Raw genomic sequence first — 23,307 nt, forward strand, 5'->3', positions numbered from 1 at the left:
TTAGTAAATAATATACATTTGAGGAAGCTGCATTTTTAGTCGGATGTGACAGATTTGCGGGATTCAAACCTGCTGTTTTAAGATGTATAGTGTTTTTGGCAAAATCAGGCTTTGGGCATTCAGGCATCAAGTACCCTATTATGTAACATGGCCATCATCCCACTCAGATTTTATTGTGGGAAAAGCAATTACAGGATAAAAATGGTCATGATGTATTTATATATGAAACATGACAAGTGGTTGATAGGATTTATCGTTGCAACATGATGGGATCGAAAAGACAGGTCAAGAGGTAAAGACGAAAAGTAAAACAGCTGTGGGGACAAAAAGAAAAATAATAATAATCAAACGAATCACTGAGCGCAGAAAGACATCGATACTGGCAATTTGCGATGGGAGACAGACATCAAGTGCTTGGTCTGGGTTACTGGAGAAGTGACGCAAAGCAGGATACAAGCCAGCTTCACAAGGGGACGAAGTTAACCAAGCTCACCTACTCATTCCACCTCATCCTCTTGTTTTTTTTAAATCCCAGACGATGGATATTCAGACTTTTCTCAAGCTGTTATGTTTAGATTATTTTGCATTTAAAGTAATATTCATAGCTGTTAATATATTAATACTGCATACATGTTGAATTATTCTCATTATGGATTAGACAGAATGACAGATTAAAAGTTTATCAAGTGAAAACGAGGTTTATAGTCATGGGCATAAATTATGGGGGGTGGGGGGCGGTTGTAAAACCCCCAATGATCAAAACCAGCCAATACAACCCTCTGGACCCCCTTGAAATGGGTGCAGACCTCAACCCCCCCCCCTCCCAGTGCTTAACTCAAAGTTATGCCCTTGCTAATAATTACAAGGCTTACTTTACAGAAATGAAGTGGACTCAAAGAGCACATGTGCTGTTCGTTCAGGAGGATCACTGCAGCAAGGCAGCAAGTGGGATTTCACTGAAATGAGTTTGGGCTGCTGGACTAGACCTGGAAAAAACGCAGGTTCTGGGCCCGATGGGGGTCTGGCAGGCTGAGCATGGTGCTTGTGCTGCCCGCGGGGCAGCTGGGAGCGCGGCTGTGCTCCCCCGTTAAAGCCTGGACAGCCGCCCGAGTGAAGGTAAACAGAGCGTGATCCTCTCAATGGCCTGCCACCGACTGCGCTCTTCTGAATATGTAGGACAAACGTCTGCGGACGCGCTGCCAATGCCAAGCGGGTGGACGCCAGGCCGGCGTTCCCAAGGAAAGGAAACAGAAGCTCTGTTCAGCTTCTCACACAAAGGTTACGCTGGGCTTTAGTGGGAATGTGACAGATTGGCAGGCCCACTGCGAGGTTTCATTTCAGAGATTGGGATCTTGTGCTTTTTATGTTTAAATAGTAAGATAATAAGAGTGTTTGAATACAGCCGTCAATAATATTTTGAGATCAATAAAACTGGAGAGAAGATTATGTATAAAAGGAGGTACACATCAATGTGTTGATAGATGTCAAAGACCATGTTTACATTTAAAGAAGCCAGATAAATGTTGTCAGAACCCTTTCGGCTTTAATACCTTCTTACATGAAACATCCGATTGGCTATTTCAAAACATGTTGATTATATAACAGGTCTTTCATGATCTGTGAGAGCGTCTCTAGTCTTGCAGCCCCGATTCTTGCATTCCCAAACGGGCAAAATGAACGTCTTATTTATAGAAAGTAGAAAATAGTTTGTGCCCACAATGCACAGAGTGCACTGTTGTTATTTTAATAAATCAGGCCCTCGAGGAGCCTAAACCCTACACACTGCAGAAAGAGGAAAAGTGAAAAAAAACACTGCAGGTATTTAACCTTTCGGTGAGCCTTGGCTGGTGTACACACTTCTGACCTGACCCAATGCGTGGACATTTGAAAAACAAGCAATCACTAGCTACACTAACCAGGTTTTTACATACAAGCTTCAGTTTATCAGGGTACAGTATGTAATCCGTAGCTGCATGTATATATTTAAATATAGAGGTCCATCGCTTTGAGCGAATAAATTCCTACAAATAATGTTCCTATGTAAATGTATTAATCGCCAACTAGTTACATTTATGACCTTGAGTGAATGTCACAAACGACAGGACTGAAAATACACACTGCGTGGCATTATTAATTATACTCCTTATGAAGTGGAATTAAACATCAGAGACAAACATTAACCATGTAAATTAATTCAGTTAATATATTTATTTAATATTAAAATTAAGATGGAATATAATTAAAATCTTTTTACTGATGTGTATTATAAACACAATGAAATATTGATATATTTTGCCATATGACTTTGGATGCTTCTTGGTACTTTGGCCCTGCGGGATGTCCTGTCAATTATTTATTAGCAATAATGTCTTCTGTCATGGAATAAGCTACGGTATGATCTTATTGTGCAATTTTTTAAGGGAGTGCTTGAGATAATATAAAAAGATACAGGGTGTGAGTGAGCAGGATATGAGGGTATGAAATGAGATCAGGCACAGGCGTGTGTGCCGCAAACATGCGCACTGCAGGAGAGGCTGCGTGGAAGGGCGGGCGCTGGTACTCTGGTCTCCTGAGATGACCCTGCTGTGCCGTGCGCCAAGAGGAAGCCCTGTACATATGCCGTGCAACAGCTCAGAGAAGAGCGGCGGCACGGCGACGGGGAGAGCCACCATGAGATGTCATGACTCATGTCATCGCGAGCCACTCTCTCTGAGCCAGAGGCAACCGAACAGAAAAAAAAGAAAAACAGCAGGGATATGTGGCACATCCGGCTTGTGCCCCCCTCATGCAGAAGCATGCTCCACTCATCTCACTGCCACTAACACCCCCCCCCCCCCCCCACCTTTGACCAGCAGGTTCCGAGCTGATGAATGGTATTTTTCTAGATGGTGTGTCACATTAGCTAATGTCACACACTGAGGTGACTGATTAGTGGCCAGACAGCTCATTCATTATTTGTCTCTTTTAGATATATGATGAATGTGACCTGGGATGGCAGGGATCTGTCCTTCACAGAAGATGGTTACCAAGCCAACCCCAAATTGGTTGTTATAGTCCTGAACAAGGAAAGACAATGGGAAAAGGTAAGGTCCCAGACGATGGATATTCAAACTTTGCTCAAGCTGTTACGTCTCGATTTTTTCGCATTTAAAGTAATATTCATAGCTGTTAATTTATTAATACTGCATACATATTGAATTATTCTCATTATGGACTAGACAGAATGACGTGTCAAGGAGAGGTCTTTGCATGTCTGTCGTCCAACGAATTATAGGGCTTGTATGGGGCTAATGTACGTTTTCTTTTTCTTTTTTAAAGATTAAGGAAATATATACAATAGACTCATTTGAAAACAATTAATCAGGTCAGCATTGAAATGTTTAATCATCTATGACTATGAGTTACATGGTTCTTTATAGTTCGGGTGTTGAGTGCCTTTTGACTGTTTTAGCTCAGTCAATGTTTAGTATATGTGTCATTTATGATAAATAATAGGTCTGACATTTTTCTTATAATGAACTGTATGTAATTACTATGAATCACACCAACAACTCAGGGCATAATGTCCATAAAATTAGAGACCACGAGAAGATGTCCAGAGAAAATAAACAGGAAAATTATAGTCATTTGCAGAACAGTTTGAGTTTTAAGAGGGAGGCCGGAAAGATGTTCGTAAGTCATATAGTGGGTTGGTAGAACATCCCACAAGCTAGGTGCAAAGAGCACGCTTTTCTATCAGCTGTGGTGCAGAAATAGTTGGTGGATGGTGTCATCTCATCTTGGGAAACCGTAGGGGCTGCTGAAAAGTGTGGTAGTTTATTAGCTGGCTGAAAAATCTGCAGACAAGGCCCCATTTGCAGTGTTTTTCCATCAGTTATACATCTGTTACCTCCATTCGACCTGCTAATGTTTCATAACAGTCTATTTGCAATAAATGATCATATAGTCATGGTGTGGAGCCTAATATGAGGAGTTTGATGTGTAAGAGAAGGTATGCAGTCTATCATAGGGTGTGCAAGCAAGCCCGCACACACACACAGACACACACACCCGCACACACACACACGCACGCACATAGTCATCAAATTCACACATTCAAGGGATTCTAGAGTCACCAATTCACCCAAACAGCACGTATTTAGATTTAGCCAGAAGAAACCTACGCATGAATCAATGCGAACAGAATGGACTTGATCCAAATTCAAATCCAAAAAAAAAAAAACATAAAATAAGGCTGTGAAGTAACAATGCTACCTGCTGAGCAACCGTGGCACCTGCAATTCATAAATAATGCGTTATATAAATGATACAGCTTCATCTGTGACTTTCATTATGAAACCACAAATACAGGACAGCAAAATCTGCCAAGAGCAAAATGCATTGAAACCCAGCAAGAAAATGTAATAGAATGCAACAGAAATTCAGTGAATCCTCGCTGAATTTAGCACACAGAGTACATTATTTTTCTGTGGACAATTTCACACACCAGTGAAACAGCAGACGGAACAGACATACAGATGAACACCTAGATGAAAGCTTGATGCTACTGGATGCCAGCTATACAGAGGGAAGTATGACGCTTCAGATGGCATCTAAAAATGTTAGAAAATGGTTACAGGTTGGGATATAATGCTAACTTATAAAACCATTATTATTAAGAATTTAAATACCATATAAATCTATACATTTTTATGGATGTTGAAAGTAATCTTACATGATTATAACATCTTTGTTTTTACAAAATCAACAGCACATTTTCCAAAAAGAGACTAACAACTAATGCTCTGTTTGATCTGTATATAGATTGTTTTGGTCGAGTATTTTCAGTGGGGCTTCTGTCTTTGTATCAGATTAGATTCCGAGATGGATTCACAGAAGAGAATAGTGAAGACTATGGCACACTGTCAAATGATCTTTGATGAAAATATATTCATACATTCAAACATTTTAAAGCCACATGTTGTACAGCTTGGTCTCTGGCTTGTTTGCTTTTCATACGCTTTGTTCGTCTTTGCTCCATGCCCAGCGACATCTCCCTAATGCTATGCACGACACTCTTTGAAGATTTTACCCAACTAGAATTTTATCTATAGTTCTGCAATAATGAATCAAAGTACGGAGCTTCAGAGCTCCAAAAGTAACCAAAAAAAGGAGAAGTTCTATGCTTCATCTCCCTCACCCTACTTCCTTTGTTCAGCCACGTTGGCTTATATATTATTAAGAGGCTGCAGGTTATTACTGCCAGTAGGGTGTCTGCAAGGTACACTAGGTCCCTCTTAAATATTTTTCACTGAAGGTGGAAGTTGTGAATTGCAATAACAAGGGTTTGATGTCAATGAATGAGTTCTTTCCCCATTGTTGACTGACGATGCAGTCTAATATGGGCATGTTGCAGACTGTTGCTTTCCTGATCTTTGATATTTACATGGGATGGGGGGACGGCACAGTGACAATGGGGAATGCTGTTATTTTATCATCACCCGTGACAGCTTGAGTGAGTCAGTTTTATTCAAAAGGGCCTTAGTCCTTAAACAAGATTTGCTAACCCAATAGTAGTAGGCAGTCATCCATGCATTTTGCATAACTGCTTTTGCAGTGCAGGGCCGCAGTGAGCTTGGAGCCTATCTCAGGATGCTCAGGGCATGAGGCACCCTGGAGAGGATACTAGACACAGGGCACACACTCACACACCGGGAGATCTGGAGTCACCACTTCATCTACCTGTATGTTGTTGGACTGTGGGTGGAAAGCTGAGTACAGTGGAGTAAAGCTGAAATCCATTTGAACACGGAGAGAACATGCAAACTGCACACCCAGAGAGCCAGGGCTAGGGATGCATCCCACACTACTCCCCTTAGAGCCAACGCATCATCTAAAGCAGGATCATTTCAGCCAGATGAGGCTTGCAAATGGAAATGAATGCAGGAATCCTTCAGAAAACCCTGATTAGTACAAAGCCTTGTGGGTACCTTAAGAGGTTATTCTTCTAAATGCACAACATGTTTCAAAACATTTTTTTTTTAAATGTAGCGTGGTAGCATGGTGACTCATTGTGTGACAGTGCTGCCTCCCTTACACCTCCAGGATTGGGGGGGGGGGGTGCATTTCACCTCGGCTATGTGTGTGTGTATGTCCATGTTCTCCCCATGTTGTGTGGGTTTCCCCTGGGTACTCTAGTTTCCTCCCGCAGTCCAAACACATAGCAGTTAGACTAATTGGCATCTCATGGCGTGTGTCTGTATGTGCCCTGCAGTGGACTGGCATTCCGTCCAGGGTGTACTCCAGCTCGTTTCTCCACGCAGCTCGGGATGGACTCCAGGCTTCCCTGCAAGCATAATACTTCAGAGCTCTGACTCATGTATTGACATTTCAGTCCCTGGAATTTGCTGTGCATACCACTGTTCTTTCAAAATACAGGGAAAAGATAAGCAGAGTTAAATGGAATCCCAAGGTTCGTAATTTCATAATTATATTCTTGGGGTTTACCCCAGACCTGACAAGAAGTGTATCAGCTCAGTACATCAAACGTTTTCCTTTTCAGCAGGTTTAAGCCAGGGGCTCCTCAAATCTTATCGGTCTTCACTCATATCACATTGCATTCTACTTTCCATGAAGAACCCGTCTCTGTGCCTGGCCTGGATCCCACACACCCATCAGTCATCTCCCTTGTCACCGCATTCTGAAGTTTGCCCCGCGGCCAAAGACAGCTGTGATGCTGCTCCTTTCCCGTCAACAGCGCGCTGGCAGCTGTGTAGAGTCAGCCTTTACGGAGCAGGCGCTGCTCCCGCTGCTGATCAAATGATCTATCTGTCAGACTTTAAAAGTCAAGCAAAATCATGCACATGCATCGTTATCCTTCTGTTTAAATAGACTCATAATAGTCATTAGAGAACACAATTTAGAGTAATTTACAGTTTGTGTTAATTTGATTATCATTTATTTCTGTCTGATTGGTTATATATTTCAGTAATAAGGCAGAACAAGAGCTCATACATACATATATATATATATATATATATATATATATATATATTAGTTAGTTAGTTGCATAATGCAGTATATCCAATGAAAAGCAGATAGCATGCATTTCAAGAAAAAGAAAAATGTATTTTTGTTTTGCTGGCTCTGCTAGGGCACAATTTCGCTCTAGTTTTTATTAGTGGATTTTGCGGAGAAGGTCTGTAATTCAACAGGATGGATCACTGGGTAGCAATGTTACTTCACACCTCTAGGGTTGGGGGTTACTATAGGGTAAACCCCAGACTCATGGTCTGCGCAGTCTGGGATCGGCACCAGGATTCCTGTGATGCAGAGCAGGTTAAGCAGTTTGAATATGGATGTAGGTAAATATGTGAATATGTCATTCCACATGGATCTATACTGCTAGCAACTCAAAACCTCATTAAAGGGGGCTGAGGTGTATATAGATGATGGGATTTGCATGCATGTGTGTACATACGTAAGAATGTATTGCAGATGGTACTATGTACAAGTGACAGGCAAAACACCATTAGTCACGGAGACTGATCACCAAACATAAGAGCCATATCATATATTCAGCAGAGTGAATAAGAAATGCACACACACAGGTCTGTAATTATGCATTTGTGGGGACTCTCCATTCATTTCTATGGGGAAAACTCTTACCCCAACATGTCAACCTTAACCCCAACCCAGCCCTAACCTTGACCATAAGTAATCAAATAAAATACGAGACTTGATTGCGTTCACAGATCTTTGTGGGGACCTGAAAAATAGGCTTTTATTACATTTATTACGATGTACAATAAACCTAATTCACACACACACACACACACATATGAGTGTGTATGTGCACACGTGTATAAGCTAGCCAATGAGGCTGTGTGGACCTACACTTTAAGCTTTGGGTTCTCTGTGAAATCCCACCTCTCATACTTTCCCATTAAAATATTTGCCAGCAATTTAAGAGACATTAATCTAAACCTTTCAGGGTAACATAAATGTCACCAGTCTATTGCTGTCCTTTCTGCAAATTAATTAATGACTGCTTATTTAATCAAAGTCAGACTGTAGGTTAGGGTCAGATCTACCAGCAATCAGAACCCAGTTTCTCTGTCGGTATATTTATACAGGAGATAACCCCGGTGCTGTTTTAATCTCTGGCACCTTTGCAATATTCTCTTCGATGAATGACTGAACATGAGCGACACATAACACCGATAAATAAGACATTAAGAAATACACTTAACAAAATAGAAATGCAACTCATGCACTATAATCCCCCAAACATCAAAAAGCTTCATCCATCTGTCTGCACCTTCAACATGCTAATTCAACATATGTGTTTGGCTTTCTGTCTTGCTGATCTCCTTCATATTTGCCCGAATCTCCGCCCATGCAGTGGCCACCATCTGCTTTTCCCTGGGTGCCAGCCACCAGCATGCCTTGGGTTACATTCCGGTTCAGTGCCCCTCCTCCCGGGCCATAGTCTCCCACCCAACCACCCCCTACCATGATGGAGGTGCTCACCATAGAACCACCCTTCCATGATATGGTTGCATAGTAACAGCACATCTACCTGCTTAACCACCACAGAACCTCTCTTATAATTGTAACCCTCCATAAACCATGTTGTTCTTCAACATCAAATCACTTTTTTATTGCTAATTGCACGGCAATACAACATGGAGCAGAAAATTGCATTCAATGATTAATTAGAAATTTAGGAATTAGATTACCTTTTAATGAATCTGAAGGCATACATTGGAAGGAATGAAGGAAGCATAGTGGAAGCCAAAGCAATGCAATTCTCTTTCGCCCCAGGGTGCTGTGTGGCTTGATTGCAAAATTTCATGTGGTTTTGTTTTGAATTGCAGGCCAGCAGGTAGAATAGAGCCAGGCACTGGATTATGGCTGCCTTCTACATCTATTGGAATAATTGAGTGAATGGAGGCATCACCTTCTTAATGAACTTAGACAATAACTTACACAAGCAGTGAGTCATTCTTGAAGTGAGTGTTTCAGGGAATCTCGTGTTAGCCATCTGGAGGCTTAGACTTGACTGAAACATCTGTAGTTATTGTTCTCTTCTTTTTAAATATTTTCTTAATACTACATACAGACTAGTGCATTGGACTAGTGCATCTGCTGAAGCTTCTATCCATTGCTGCGATGATGCATATTTTCCAGAATTACCACTGTGAAATACTGGAAAGTCCCACAAGTAATGGCTTGGCTACAAATATTAAGAGATTAAAAGCAGGCAAAATTGTTCTTTAAACCTATTCACCACTGAAATTCACATGAAATTAACAAACTATATACATAAATTAGTTGAACCACCATAATGTTCCTTCCTGGGGGGAGGGATTCCATGAAAGTAGCTAAAGAAAGCCAGACTTTCCCGAAAAAGTCAGACTCAAACTAGCACCATCTCTAACCACAGCCTCATGTTGTTCCACAAACAAAGGCTCATACAAGACGTACTTGCATAGTCTCACTTAGTGCGCACACCCGAGATATTTGGCAAACAATTGCAGACTGACTAAATGACTAAAATTATGTAAAGTTATGTAAATGTCACAAGTGCCTAATACGTTGGTCCATTGGTTTATGCTGTCACCATACTGTGGAAGTTCCTGGTTCGATCCCCATAGCCAACGGGGAACCTTCTGGGTTGAGTTCACGTGTCATTCTTACTGTATAATGTTATTCTGTATTATTTGATCTCCGTAAAATACTTTCAATTGTATCCGTGTGAAATGTTCTGCATGAATAACCGTGTCTTGTCTTTGCTTTTTACTAATAAACTTTCAAAGTAGACTGTGACTAAACAAAATATACAATATCTTCCTGTTCATATAATTTTAATGGATTTTTTTTTTTTTCAATTTCAGTCATTGTATTTCATGTTTGACCTTTGTAATATGGGTACGCTTTTATTTTAATTATTTTATAATTAATTGGAATGCTGAGACGTAATTTTTATAGGCTTTATTATATTTATTACATGACGCGCGATTTAGTCTGACGGAACGATCTTTTGGGAATCTGTTCCCACACGTTCTTTGAGACAACGCTTAACTAAGTGGGACGGTTAACCTGGTTGGGAGCAGACTTGTTCAATCGCGTAAGTTACCATGGTGCATGGTGACTCAGCGGGGATTCATTTAAGACACATTGATGGAACTGGACTCCCACTTAAAAGAGCCTGACTTGTCGAAATAAGTCAGACTTTCCCTTAATCCTGCTTCGTGGAACACCTCCCAGGGGCATTGTTAGACAAAAACAAAATAAGCAGAATGTTTCACAAGAAGTTTCTGAATTTTTAACAGGTCATATCTGGATGGCACATATTGCAAAAGCTATCCGATTTCTGATGATTTAAGTATTCTTTGTAACTTTTTTACTCCTTTTTTCTTCTTCATTTTACACAAGTGTCTCTGTAAATATACACTTCATAAATCAAAGAAACCATATTTTTTGAAAACGTGATCTGTACTATACATATACAGAATTTAACTTGGTTTTCTTTCATCATGCATATCAAGCAAGTTTAAATACATTTCTCTGCTGTTGTTTTGTGTTTTGCTTTAATTCCACCAGCATGCTTTTCTAAAGCACTAGACCATAACTAAAAAAACATTGGACATACTCCCTGGGAGATAAAAACATTTATTTACTCTGTCAACTTTGGACTGTTTGATCTAAGCTAAGCTGAATCAAGCGTATGGAATTAAAATAGTCTCGCTTGTGGCAGTTTTCTTGAAAATTGTCGTTGATGGCTGAAATGGCAGAACTCGGTGAGATGCTTGTGCTTTCATCAGTGCTGTGATTCCAAGTTAAAGAAATGTAAATTTAAGCATTATAAGGAAAAATGCTTTTTCTTAAGAATAGGGAGGAACTACACACACGCATAAACACACATCTGGAAAATGCAAGGAATATCCATCCATCCATCCATTTCCCAAACCGCTTATCCTATTGGGTCGCGGGGGGTCCGGAGCCTATCCCGGAAGCAATGGGCACGAGGCAGGGAACAACCCAGGATGGGGGGCCAGCCCATCGCAGGGCACACTCACACACCATTCACTCACACATGCACTCCTACGGGCAATTAAGCGACTCCAATTAGCCTCAGCATGTTTTTGGACTGTGGGGGGAAACCGGAGTACCTGGAGGAAACCTCACGACGACATGGGGAGAACATGCAAACTCCACACACATGTGACCCAGGCGGAGACTCGAACCCGGGTCCCAGAGGTGTGAGGCAACAGTGCTAACCACTGCACCGCCATGCCGCCCCCATGCAAGGAATAGTTTTCTAAATATTTCAGTGCACTAGTGACTTATCAGAAGGAGGCGTAACATTAGCGTTTGGGGTCTCTAAAATGCACTGGGCCCCCTATACAGTATCTGTCATGGTATCCAGGCTCCTCAGATGTCCCTGGTCACCAGTGTACTGGGAAAGCGTCAGCTTTCGGCAATAAGGCTATGGCCTGTTCCAATGATCCCTCTTTTATGAATAATGGAGATATGACTTCTAACTTGGGCGGCATGGTGGTGCAGTGTTTAGCACTGTTGCCTCACACCTCTGGGACCCGGGTTCGAGTCTCTGCCTGGGTTACATGTGTGTGGAGTTTGCATGTTCTCCCCATGTCGTCGTTACTAAATTGCCCCTGGTTGTGTATGTGTGTGTGAATGGTGTGTGAGTGTGCCCTGCGATGGGCTGCCCCCCCCCATCCTGGGTTGCTCCCTGCCTCGTGCCCATTGCTTCCGGAATAGGCTCCAAATGACCCAGTAGGATAAGCGGTTTGGAACATGGATGGATGGACTTCTAACTTATTGGAATGACCCTGCTGTTTTCTAGTAAGTTTGTGAAAGAAAATCTGATCTCATTGTTACTGGAATATTTTCACCAATATCAAATGACCATTTAGAGTTAATTTTGATAGAAACCATTAGAAAACATTTTTTCCACGAAATTGCAACAGTAGGTAGTAAAAGTAACTTTGCTGCTCATATTAAATTAAACGTGAAACAGTAGTAATACCCTTGAGTGCAAATGAAGATGGGAGGGTGTATTATTGACTAGAATTGAGTCATTGACTAGAGTTCTACATTTTACCTTCTGCCTCACCTCAGTGCTGGAGTAGATTAATATCTTAATGCATAAATTTGTGAACCCGGGGCTGTCACACAGTTCAAAAACAAAACCATAATCCATGTGACATAAATTACCTGTTTTCTCCTCTCCAATGTGAATAATGAGAAAAGCAAGAAAGGGTTACTATAGTTACCCAGTACACTGAAATTGCAGAGCTGCTTCACATGAACTTCATTAAAATAATATACTTTCTGAAAGATGTTTTTTTCTACAGTTCATCAAAGCTAAATTACCCAGATTTGTCATCCACTATCCTGAAAGTATTACTGAGACATGAGATCCTATTCAACAGAAATGAAAGGGGAAAACTCAGATATTTAGAGAAAATGAGCACCGCAGGCTTGTAATATAATGTGCCTGATATACATTAATATTATAAATGCAGCATCTGCTTTTTAAATATTTTTTTGTTTATTTTTCCCACAATGCAACTGGATAATCACTTTCCCCAGTCTCTGATAATTGTGACATGCACTGGAAAAGCATAGGAAACTGTTTTAATCTTAATCTGCTTTAAAATGTGACTTTGCTTTTTAAGTTCAAGATTATACTTAATTGCTCAATACTCAGCAGTAACAGAAAGTACTAGCTTGCAAATTTCCAAAGCTGACATAATGAACTAAAAACACAGATGGATGTAAATACAACCTTATTGGTACACTACACATTCTGACAAAAATATGAGGAAGCATTTGACATGCTCATGTCAACTTGTCCTGGCTGAATTTTTCAACAGATGTGTTGAATATGAATGAGAATGCATCTTATCAACCTAAAGCAATTACACTTTATTGCAGCAGGGGTCCCACAAAGGTCAGACTGGCCCATTATCGATCAATGACCTGCCCAGTACATATCCTGCTATTGTTATTAAATTTAATAAGATGGCATTCTATCCAGATGCTTGTACCAGGCATGTCTTTTGTAATATTCATGGTACAACACAAATTTTCAGTCATGCAATATATACAACAAAAAAAATTAGGGTCCAATTTCAGTTCGATGTATATTAACCTAGGACTAGAGGCACATGTGTTACATACACTACAGTATATGGATAAAAGCTTGTGGCCACCAGCTTGTCCAGCACCCCATTCAGAAACTGAGGGTATTAATATGAAGTTGTTCTGTCCTTTGATGGTAAAATACCCACCAGTCTACTGGGAAGGCTTTCCTACATTGCTGGTGGGATTTGCTGCCATTCACTATTGATTTTGAGCAATCAGGTCCCTGTCTGTGAGCTTGTATGGCTACCACATGGCAACTGCACTTACTCCCAGATCAGGGCAGCTCTTGGCAGAGCAGAAATGTTGCAAACTGACTTGTAGGAAAGATGGCATCCTATGATGGTGCCAAGTGGAAAATCACTAACCTCTTTACTACAACCACCCATTCTGCTACTAATGTTTGATGCTCGGCTGTGTGCTTAATCACATACACTGTACCTGTGTCAGCAATGACTGTGGCTTAATTAGGCCATACTTCAAATTATTAGGGGTGTCCACAGGGGTTAAAATGGGGTTTGGCAGGTGGGGGAAACCTAAAATCTGACATAGCAGCCCTACCGGGAGGTATAACATATTAACATTAATAATGTATGTTGTAATTGGGAAATGCTCATCTCAATTTGAGTGTAATTTACGCACCTAATGCCAGCAGCAGAACAAGGGGCGTAGCTAACAGTCCTTGCTGACTGCTAGTACAGACAGACCAGAAAAGGAGGGTCCTTGTAGGGGATTTCTGATAGCCATCACTGGCAGACGCACCTCTCACCCCTATGCTAGCTTCGCTTCTGAGTGGGACCAAACATCACGCTAGCTAAGCTAGCCAACGTGCTAGCTAAAGTGACAGCTACTGCACTGGTAGCTAACAAGACTGATATCCAAGTTGCCCATAAACCAAATTGTGTGTTTGGTGATATTTGTTCAGCTCTGTTGAAACGTTGCCTTTGAAATCACCTACCATTTGAGAAAAAAGCAACTAATTCCCCCCCCCCCCCCCCAACTGTAGCTTGCTAGTACCATGACCACGAATTTAACTGCAGGCATGAACCCACTGAAGGGAGTGGATGAGAATATTGTTGCCAACTACTTTCAATGGAAAGTAGTTAAAGCCTGTTTTACGTTTGCTTCTCTGCTACTCTCTGTGCTCACATATACTATTAATACAAATGAATTCCAAATATAGCTGTTCTCATTTACATTTTTTTAAATACCGCACTGCTAAAATTCAGATTTTATAACCATGACGTCATCTGACAAAGTCACCATACATGTAATTTAAAGACAGTGGCTGTGCTGTGATTATGCCTGTATTTACAAAATGATAATTCAGTGATAAAGTTAGAAGTGACAGGATTTTTCATATTTTTTCTGTCACACAGCGTCTAGGTAACAAAAGACAAGAAGGATGTTTCGTATAACGGCGACGGTCAAAACGATCAAACTTAAATTAAAACAAAGAAGGAGCAAACAATACAGGTTATAATGACACATTGTTGATCCCGTGGGGAAATTCTCTTTTTGCCAACCCCATCCTGCTGTCCACGACACACAGACAGTTGTGTCGGTGGGAGTAAGCTTGGCTGTGTAGGGCAGCCACGTGCAGTGACACCTATGGAACCGGGGGTTAAGGGCCTTGCGCAAGGGCCCACGAACATGTGACTGTTCTGCCAAAGCCAAACTCAAACCAACAACCTTCTGGACAACAGACACAGAGACTTAGCGTACTGAGCCACACACTGCCCTCTAGTGATTGGTCCTTGACAACACTGTTCACACGTGTGTAGTTAATTCGCATCTATGTCAGCTCCCATACGGACTGAATATGCTGCTTCTGCCACTCATAAAACAGAATCGATACAGAGTGTCATGTGTGGGCGTCTCGTCTATAGAAAGTAGCTAAGGTTTATCTAGAACGTCACTAGATTTGTTGCTAGTAGTTTTTTGAACAAAAAAAAAAGTCACTAAACTGCTCCGAAAAGATGCTAAATCTAAGGACAAAGTCACTAAGTTGGTAATACTGGGTGAGAATGGAAAAAAGATGTGGGCTGGTCACGGGTGACATTATTTTCTTTATTTTTTCTTTATTCAATATTATTTATTGAGCCTCAGGTTGCATCCACACTGCTGGTTTCGTTTAAAAACAGACATTCATCTCCGTTTTCACATTTTGTCCATACTACTCTAGAGTTTTCAGCTGTATACTTTTGAAATCTCCATTTTAGAGTTGCAGTATAAATTACCGGCAGTTCCCAGGATACGAACGAGATCAGTTCCCAAGTCTGTCTTTAAATAAAATTTGTAGCTAAGGAAACATAAGAACACACACTACTAGTACTACATACAAGAGTACATACTACTAGTACTAATTATTATTATTATTTATTTCTATATTTTCTGTATTGTTGTTGTTATCATAGAAGGAACTACAAATGGTCCTTGAGCCGACGAACTCCTGAAGTCATGAAATGTTTCACAAGCATCAAAAAATAGTGCATGCCTTCGTTATTACAAACCATTGTATTTAACCAGATTTTTTAGCATGCTAATCTTTGTGGTAGTCCATTCATAATTAGCATGTTCTTAACCGAAGAGCTACATTCCAAAAAAGGTTTTTTTTTGACGGCTCCCTTGCTCCCTCCCTCGATGACTTGCTGTCTAAAGTTGAAAGTTCATGAAGCTGAAAAGGGACGGAGTGCAGACAAAAAGATGCCCATGCGTCCTTCATGACTTACCGTGCTCCATCTGTATTCAGTCATCACTGAAGTCGCCCACCCCCACAAAAAATGACTGTTTTATTATGGTTTGGTTCCCCATTTTACTTTCTCTGGTTCCTTGGTATGTTTCCCTTTATCTTACTGTAAAAATTAAACAATTAAAATAGACTAATAATGAATATAAATGCCATTCCACATTGAAATGTATTTAGATGCCATTTGAAAACAAAACCCATTACAAAAGCCAAATATTATACTTTTAAGTATCTAAATAATGGTTAATTTCCTCAGGGAAAACCACAGTTGGACGTAATTAAACTCTTTCTACAGTATAAGCCATTTCTTCTGTCTCTCCACACTTCGTATGTAAACTGCTTCTGACACATACACCTGCCATGCGTGGGTGTCACAAAAGGTGACTTTTTCTTCTGCAAAGGGTCCTCTCAACTAGACTTCCACATGCCCCCGTCGAAGCGGTGATTCGACCAAAAGTCAGCCCTCGATCACTCGTTCCCTAAGGTATTGGGACAGCACTTCAACATCTGGAATTTGGAAAAACTTCCAGAGGGAAGGAAAGGTACAGAGGGAGGGTAGTGAAAATAAAGGGTTTGGGATGTAGTGTACTTGTACTGAAAACAGAGAGTTTTGAAAATGCAGACTCTAGAAGTGTCCTAATTGGTCCAGACTCACCACATGACCTATTCCTGATTTGATCACACTAGTAACACAATTCAGCTTTGCCTCTCTCTGGGCCCCACATGCGCAAAAGAGATTAAAATAAAATAATAAAATGATCCTTATGTAACGATGTTGCTTCAGTACTATTTCAATCCTGATGTTAATGTATTTCATGAGTCCAGCATGCATAATGCAATAGATATTGTAATAGATGTTTCTGAAACATTATACCATCCAGAATAACCAGAATGCTTCAGATTTTAAAAGTGATCAATAAATATCTAGGCATGACATTGTCTAATAATCGTACACAACTGAGGATGTCAATAAACATGCTATTTGTGTTTTTGTTGTGTGAATTTTTATGCATAAACAGTAAAACTTTAAGCAGAAAAATATTGAAATATTAAATATTTAATTTAAATGTTTAGATTTGTAATAGATTGACAATTATGAAAAGAAATTGTGCAGAAATATATGCGTAGGATTTTCTTTTCCAAACACGTTAAACAGATAAATTACACTTTGAAAACTTGTGAAATGGATAAAGAACATGTTTCTTTGTTCTCTGTGCATGCATCAACATGAATGGGCCTGAGAGTGGCAGGCCTGAGAGCAGCAGGTCTGAAAGTGGCGGGCCAAAGCCTGAGAGTGGCGGATCTGAAAGTGGCATGGCGGGCCTGAAAGTGGTGGGCCGAGGCCTGAGAGTGGCGGACCTGAAAGTGGCATGGCGGGCCTGAAAGTGGTGGGCCGAGGCCTGAGAGTGGCGGGCCTGAAAGTAGCAGGCCTGAGAGTGGCAGGCCTGAGAGTGGTGGGCCTGAGAGTGGCAGGTCTGAGAGTGGTGGGTCGAGGCCTGAGAGTGGTGGGTCTGAGAGTGGCAGGCCTGAGAGTGGTGGGTCGAAGCCTGAGAGTGGCGGGCCTGAAAGTGGCGAGCCGAAGCCTGAGAGTGGTGGACCTGAGAGTGGTGGATCAGGGCCTGAGAGTAGCAGGCCTTAGAGTGGTGGGTCTGAAAGTGGCGAGCTGGGGCCTGAGAGTGGTGGGCCTGAGAGTGGTGGGTCAGGGCCTGAGAGTGGCAGGCCTGAGAGTGGCGGGCCCGAAAGTGGCGAGCTGAGGCCTGAGAGTGGTGGGCCTGAGAGTGGCAGGCCTGAGAGTGGCGGGCCCGAAAGTGGCGAGTTGAGGCCTGAGAGTGGTGGGCCTGAGAGTGGGGAGCCAAGGCCTGAGAGTGGCAGGCCTGCGATTGAAAGGCCTTGAGAGTGTTGGCTACAGCCATATGCTTCTGCTTTCAAAGGTGCTTTCCCTGTTGCTGACCTGTATGTAGTTAAATAGCGAGTTACGCAATGTGACTGCTGCATATTTGTACAGAAAGAAACTCATTTATCAGTAAATGTGTTGATGTGCCCAGTGTAAGCTAATAGCTATGTCATATACTTTTTTGCTTGTTTTAGTGTGTATGGAAATACTTTAGTAAATGATGTGGAAATGCATGTGTGGATGGAGTTAGTTTTCATTTTAAAGCTCCGTTTTTAAACAAAAACATAGCAGTGTAGACAGGCTGCAGTGCATGAAAAATGAACTTACTTGACATTATTATGTATGAAACCGCCAATTAGATTTATTTACTATCTGACCTGCTTAAACCTCTGCTTGTCCTCATCCTTTTGCCAATATACACTGTACCTATCTTGCCTCATGCCTACTCTGCTCTGTCTCCTTTAATAAGTGCGGCCCATTAAACAGTTAATGTTACTCCGTAATGTGCTTGATTCCAGTTTATATGCAAATGTTAAACTTGAGGTTGTACTCATGGTATCCTCTTGGCAGGAAAATGAATGGGACTGTTTTAAACCCGCATTAGAGAGTCAATCTAAATATATCACGTCCTCTATTCAGACACCAAGCTAATCATTTCTGGTGAAAGCAAAGATATTATCATACCGAGACACTTTTGAGATGCATCATTTGCATTATAATAAGCAGGGTGTTCAACTAAGATGTGATTTAAATTAACTTATTGACTTGCACTGAAAAGGCTCATGACTTAAGTTTGAATGGCAAAGGAGAGGGCAGGTACATTCAAAAAATCAAATCATGGACTGAAATTCATTTTATCCAATTGTTAAATGTATAGGAATACAATGCATTAAACAAAATCACAGTTTCAAAATTACTGTTTTTTTATATGTCTGAATAACAGAATTTGGAAAATAGAAATGTCACTGCATTTGTTGAACTGAGAGCCAGAATGATGCAACTATGATCATCCCATGAATGGTTTGATTTGGTTTGAGAAGGAGGATAAAAGATCCCTGAAAGACACTGCACAACCTGGAGATCCTGCTCCGAAACAGCCCGTGGCAGTGGGCAGAGGCGGGCATAAACTTTGCCTGTGATTGACGTGTTCAATCGCAAGTCAGTCACAAGCGTTGGTGGCGAAATGATTCAAAGTCAAGTTTCAAAGCTTTGCAAAACGTAGGTTTGAAAAGTGAGACAGAAGGAAAAAGCATATTAGAGAGCAGCTTAGTTTCAAAACTTTACAGTTTTTTTTTTGCATAAAGTTTTTGCTTCCCCAGATGGTATTGTCAGACCCTCCCTTGGCTGTACCAAGATCACTGCACAAACATATTTATTTGTCACTGCATTATAAATTACGCAGCAGCTCATGAAAGAGCAGGTTGTAGCTAAGAGAATGGCACTAATTAACGGTATGTAGTTATATCCAGTATACCTCAGGATCTGCTGTTCCATGACACAGTAAACTATACATGAGGCTTACTGCTAATCAGCAGCATCTATGCTTTGTATGGGGATTATGGAATTTATGCAAAAAGCTTTATCTAGCACCTGACGTTTGTATTTATTTCTAATAAACATCAACTGTGTATTTATAAAAAAAATAGTTTATGCATATAAGACACCAGTACTCAAGGAGAACATTACTGTCAAGCAGGCTAAAATAAAAACTATTGATGTTGCTGGGTGTTCTAATTTCATTATTATTTTGAAAGGTGTGCAGTATCCATGTTTTAAATGCTTTGCAAAGCAACAGAACATTTACAAGCACAATATAACCTGCATATTAAATTATGTGCTACATTTGCAATTATGTTATGGTGGAAATGTAAGCTTACTTTCTGTATGTAAAGGCTAACCTTTAAAAGTGAGCTGGAACCATAATATATACAATTATTCACAATCCACCACAAGGTATTTCTATTCTCTTGCTTTATTTTGTTTATATTTATGTTTACAAATCGACACGATTCTTCTTCCTCTTAGTGAAGTATGCAGCCAACACTAAGCTAAATGTTCCCACCAAATGCCTCCCACAGCAAGATGACTGCAGTGAGACCCTGTCTTATACAGCACCCTGCCTGCCTCTTGAGCTTACAGGCGTATCAGGCCTGGCGTATCTGAACAGGTGGGGATGGCTTTAGCCCTGCCTCTGGTCTTTTGCAGATGGGGAAATGGGAGAACAAGACCCTGACCTTGAAGTACCCCGTCTGGCCTCGCTTCAACTCCTATGGAGACAACGAGGCTGACGAGAACCACCTGAGCATCGTGACACTGGAGGAGGCACCCTTTGTGATAGTGGAGAACGTGGATCGCCTGACAGGCACCTGCATGAGGAACTCCGTGCCCTGCCGCAAGCACATCAAGGAGTGAGCGCTACTGCCTGTTCCTCTGCCTCTGGCCCTGCACTCTCATGCACTTAAACCTTTATGCCAGTGAAGTGTTTCCCTGGCTGGAGGAAGGGAGGAATTGCATCCATGGGATGCTGAAGGCTTTTTACAGGGATGTTTCACAGATGTTTACATTTACAACTGTGAACGGCAGGAATGACCAAGTCTAAAAATCAAACATACATTTGTTGTCATGCAGACATTTATTATTGTTTTTATTGTTTTAGACATTTATTATTATTTTTGTCTTTACGTAAGGGATGGAATGTTGAGTATTTGCCACCTGAAAGGGTCATTCTCACAAACCTGAGAATTTTTAGAAGAATTTCGTGCTTGTTGTTTTATATACAGCAATTGACATGACCTTTTACTTTTTAGGTATATTAAAAAGTTATTTGCTCCTCTTATTTAATGATTTCTTTAACCAATATTTAACCATTTTCCCTAAATAGTTAGCCAAAAATCTCACTAATGTAACACTTTTAAAGTCAAATAACACAAAACTACCTGAAATGTTTATAAGTCTTTCAACTGCTTTGCATGTAACCCAAATAAACAACCAATTCGTATGATAATATGTATATATTTTTGCTATTTTTTTGTATTTTTATTAGTTTTGTTATATTTCTCATCTCTGTAGCTCTTGCCTTGCATTTGATGAAGTGCTTTTGTTTATTACAGAAATAAATTTTAAATAATAAAATTGATCAACTATCCCAGAGGCAAAATTGGCAGTTTAGACAATGAAGTTATATAATTTCAGTCTGTCATCAAGCTTATTTAAAAAATGAGAGAAAACTGATGTGTTACGGTAATGAGCTTGTGAGGAAGGACCTGAATAGTGTTAGTATTCAATTTTGTTTGACTTAGCAGGAGAACTAGGGATAACTGATTGACAACAGCGGTTACCTGAGAAGTTCACACTCTGGTCAGTTCTAGGATGCTATTACCTCCGCAATACAATCATCACGCAGGCGTCCATTATGCCTGTACAGATTTTGAGTGCTGGTTCAGGCTTACTGGTGACCACACAGTGAGGCAGTGCTTGGACAGTGTGTGTCCCTCAAATTCTCTCTGGATGTTTGGAAATCAACTGCTAAGTAAGATGTAGCCAGAAATAAATTTGAGGGCTGACAAGAGGTAAGCTTAGCTTGACATAATAAGACATATGTGCGCACACACATACTGGGTATATTTATATAAGCATGTCAGGATTTTTTTTGACTATTTATTGTGAACTAAGGCTCAGTGTTTTATGAAATGTGTGACATCTCTATGTTATATAATGTATTTGCTTACAAGGAGCTTAAAGAGGTTTACACCAGTCAGCTATTTTTACAGCTATCCTTCTGCTGGGATATGAACCTGCTTCATCTTGGTAGTACAACTAGCTTCTATCTTAACATCTACTGCTACACATCAGCATTTAAGACCAAATATAAGCTTTTCCAGAGAGACAGGGTTGCATTTCTGGGCCGCAAGCACGTGTATAATTTCTCAGTTAATGAAGTCCTATTTAGAGTAAATATCTGCAATGATGTACAGCTTAGGTGGCCATTTACAAACGATCGGATTGTAGGAAGCCTTGGAAATGACTTTACATTTCCTTTTAACAAATGCACAGTAGGCAGTACAATATGAATAAGTGGTAATACATGGCTGGAGATATTACATAATAATAAATTTAATAAGCTTTTCTATAGTACATGTAGAGATATTGCTGTCAGTGTTGTAGCATCAAATGAGCCATAAGTATGGAGCCTGCAGCTTTTTAGATGTGAATCTAACAATTTGTGTAATGTATCACAGGGAAACAATATCAGCTGCTATAATCTGGATTGTGGACTTCTGATGTATATATGAATGTACAAAGTTCCTTTACCCAGGAAACGATTTCACTGCTTTCAGAAATAAATTATGCCCGAATTATGATTACACTCTTTTGAAATGATTGATATTGTGTGTTTTTGTACTGAACGGGAATATTATTGCATTTGCCAGCAATTCTAGTGTGGAAGGAACATACATCAAAAAATGCTGCAAGGGGTTTTGCATCGACATCCTGAAAAAGATCGCCAAGAACGTCAAATTCACCTATGACCTCTATCTAGTGACCAACGGCAAGCATGGCAAGAAGATCAACAACGTGTGGAACGGGATGGTGGGAGAGGTAAGGAGACTTCGCCGCATTTCCAGTTTCTCTGCTAAGGACTGCGCTTGTGCTGAAAGTGTTCTGATTTTCGCTCTGTTTCTGATTTCTCCTGCCCCCAGGTGGTGTACAAGAAGGCCGTCATGGCTGTCGGGTCACTGACAATCAACGAGGAGCGGGCAGAAGTCATTGATTTCTCCGTGCCCTTTGTGGAGACGGGCATCAGTGTCATGGTGTCCAGGAGCAATGGCACCGTGTCTCCGTCTGCATTCCTGGGTGAATATTATGTTTATCTCTGAGCAAAACCATGTGCTTTTATCTGTCATTTTTATCTGTCTTTTATCTTTTATCTACCATGCATTACACTCACAACCGACCCAATGGTTTGCTTAAAAATATATCAGAAGTACATTAAAATAATAGGAACTCTCTGAAAATACGGTAACCATCGCATTTGTGAGGGTTTAGGGGCAGATGATGCCCCTCAAATGTGACAATTCACAAATAATACTTGGGCACCTCTAACATGAACCCGTAACAATAACATAAAAGTCTATTTATTAACAATTTCTAAACACACCGTACCACAGCTTACAATTCAAATTACTTTCCTATCTAAACCTTTTTATATATTATTACAATTATATGTATTACTACTACATGTACTACTGTGTGCACTGGGAGCAATATGTTCTGGACCCATTATTAAAAATGATAAATTAATGCACTGAAAAGTTTAAATGTTACTGGAAGAAACACAAGCCTCTAAAAATATTCCTGCTTAATTACTCAAGGAATAACCAAATCTGTATATATACTATATGTGTAATATATACATAACATGTGTATACACACATATTTTCTAATAAATATGTAATTGTATATTTGAATTAATGCATAATAATGTTTTAATTACTGGACATTTTTTTCGTTT

The 23,307-nt window shown here is 40.4% G+C and overlaps 1 protein-coding gene across 1 annotated transcript in view; it reads left to right on the forward strand.

Annotated features, from left to right (window-relative positions):
* Positions 1 to 23,307, forward strand: part of LOC125741722 (glutamate receptor ionotropic, NMDA 2A-like) — a 76,069-nt gene that overhangs the window by 37,621 nt on the left and 15,141 nt on the right. The window contains exons 4-7 of the mRNA XM_049012973.1: positions 2,969 to 3,083; positions 20,001 to 20,203; positions 22,226 to 22,394; positions 22,496 to 22,649. Coding sequence (XP_048868930.1) covers positions 2,969 to 3,083; positions 20,001 to 20,203; positions 22,226 to 22,394; positions 22,496 to 22,649 — 641 coding nt within the window. The remainder of the gene's footprint in view (positions 1 to 2,968; positions 3,084 to 20,000; positions 20,204 to 22,225; positions 22,395 to 22,495; positions 22,650 to 23,307) is intronic.

The sequence above is a fragment of the Brienomyrus brachyistius genome, chromosome 5 (assembly GCF_023856365.1).
Source record: "Brienomyrus brachyistius isolate T26 chromosome 5, BBRACH_0.4, whole genome shotgun sequence".
Taxonomy (NCBI): domain Eukaryota; kingdom Metazoa; phylum Chordata; class Actinopteri; order Osteoglossiformes; family Mormyridae; genus Brienomyrus; species Brienomyrus brachyistius.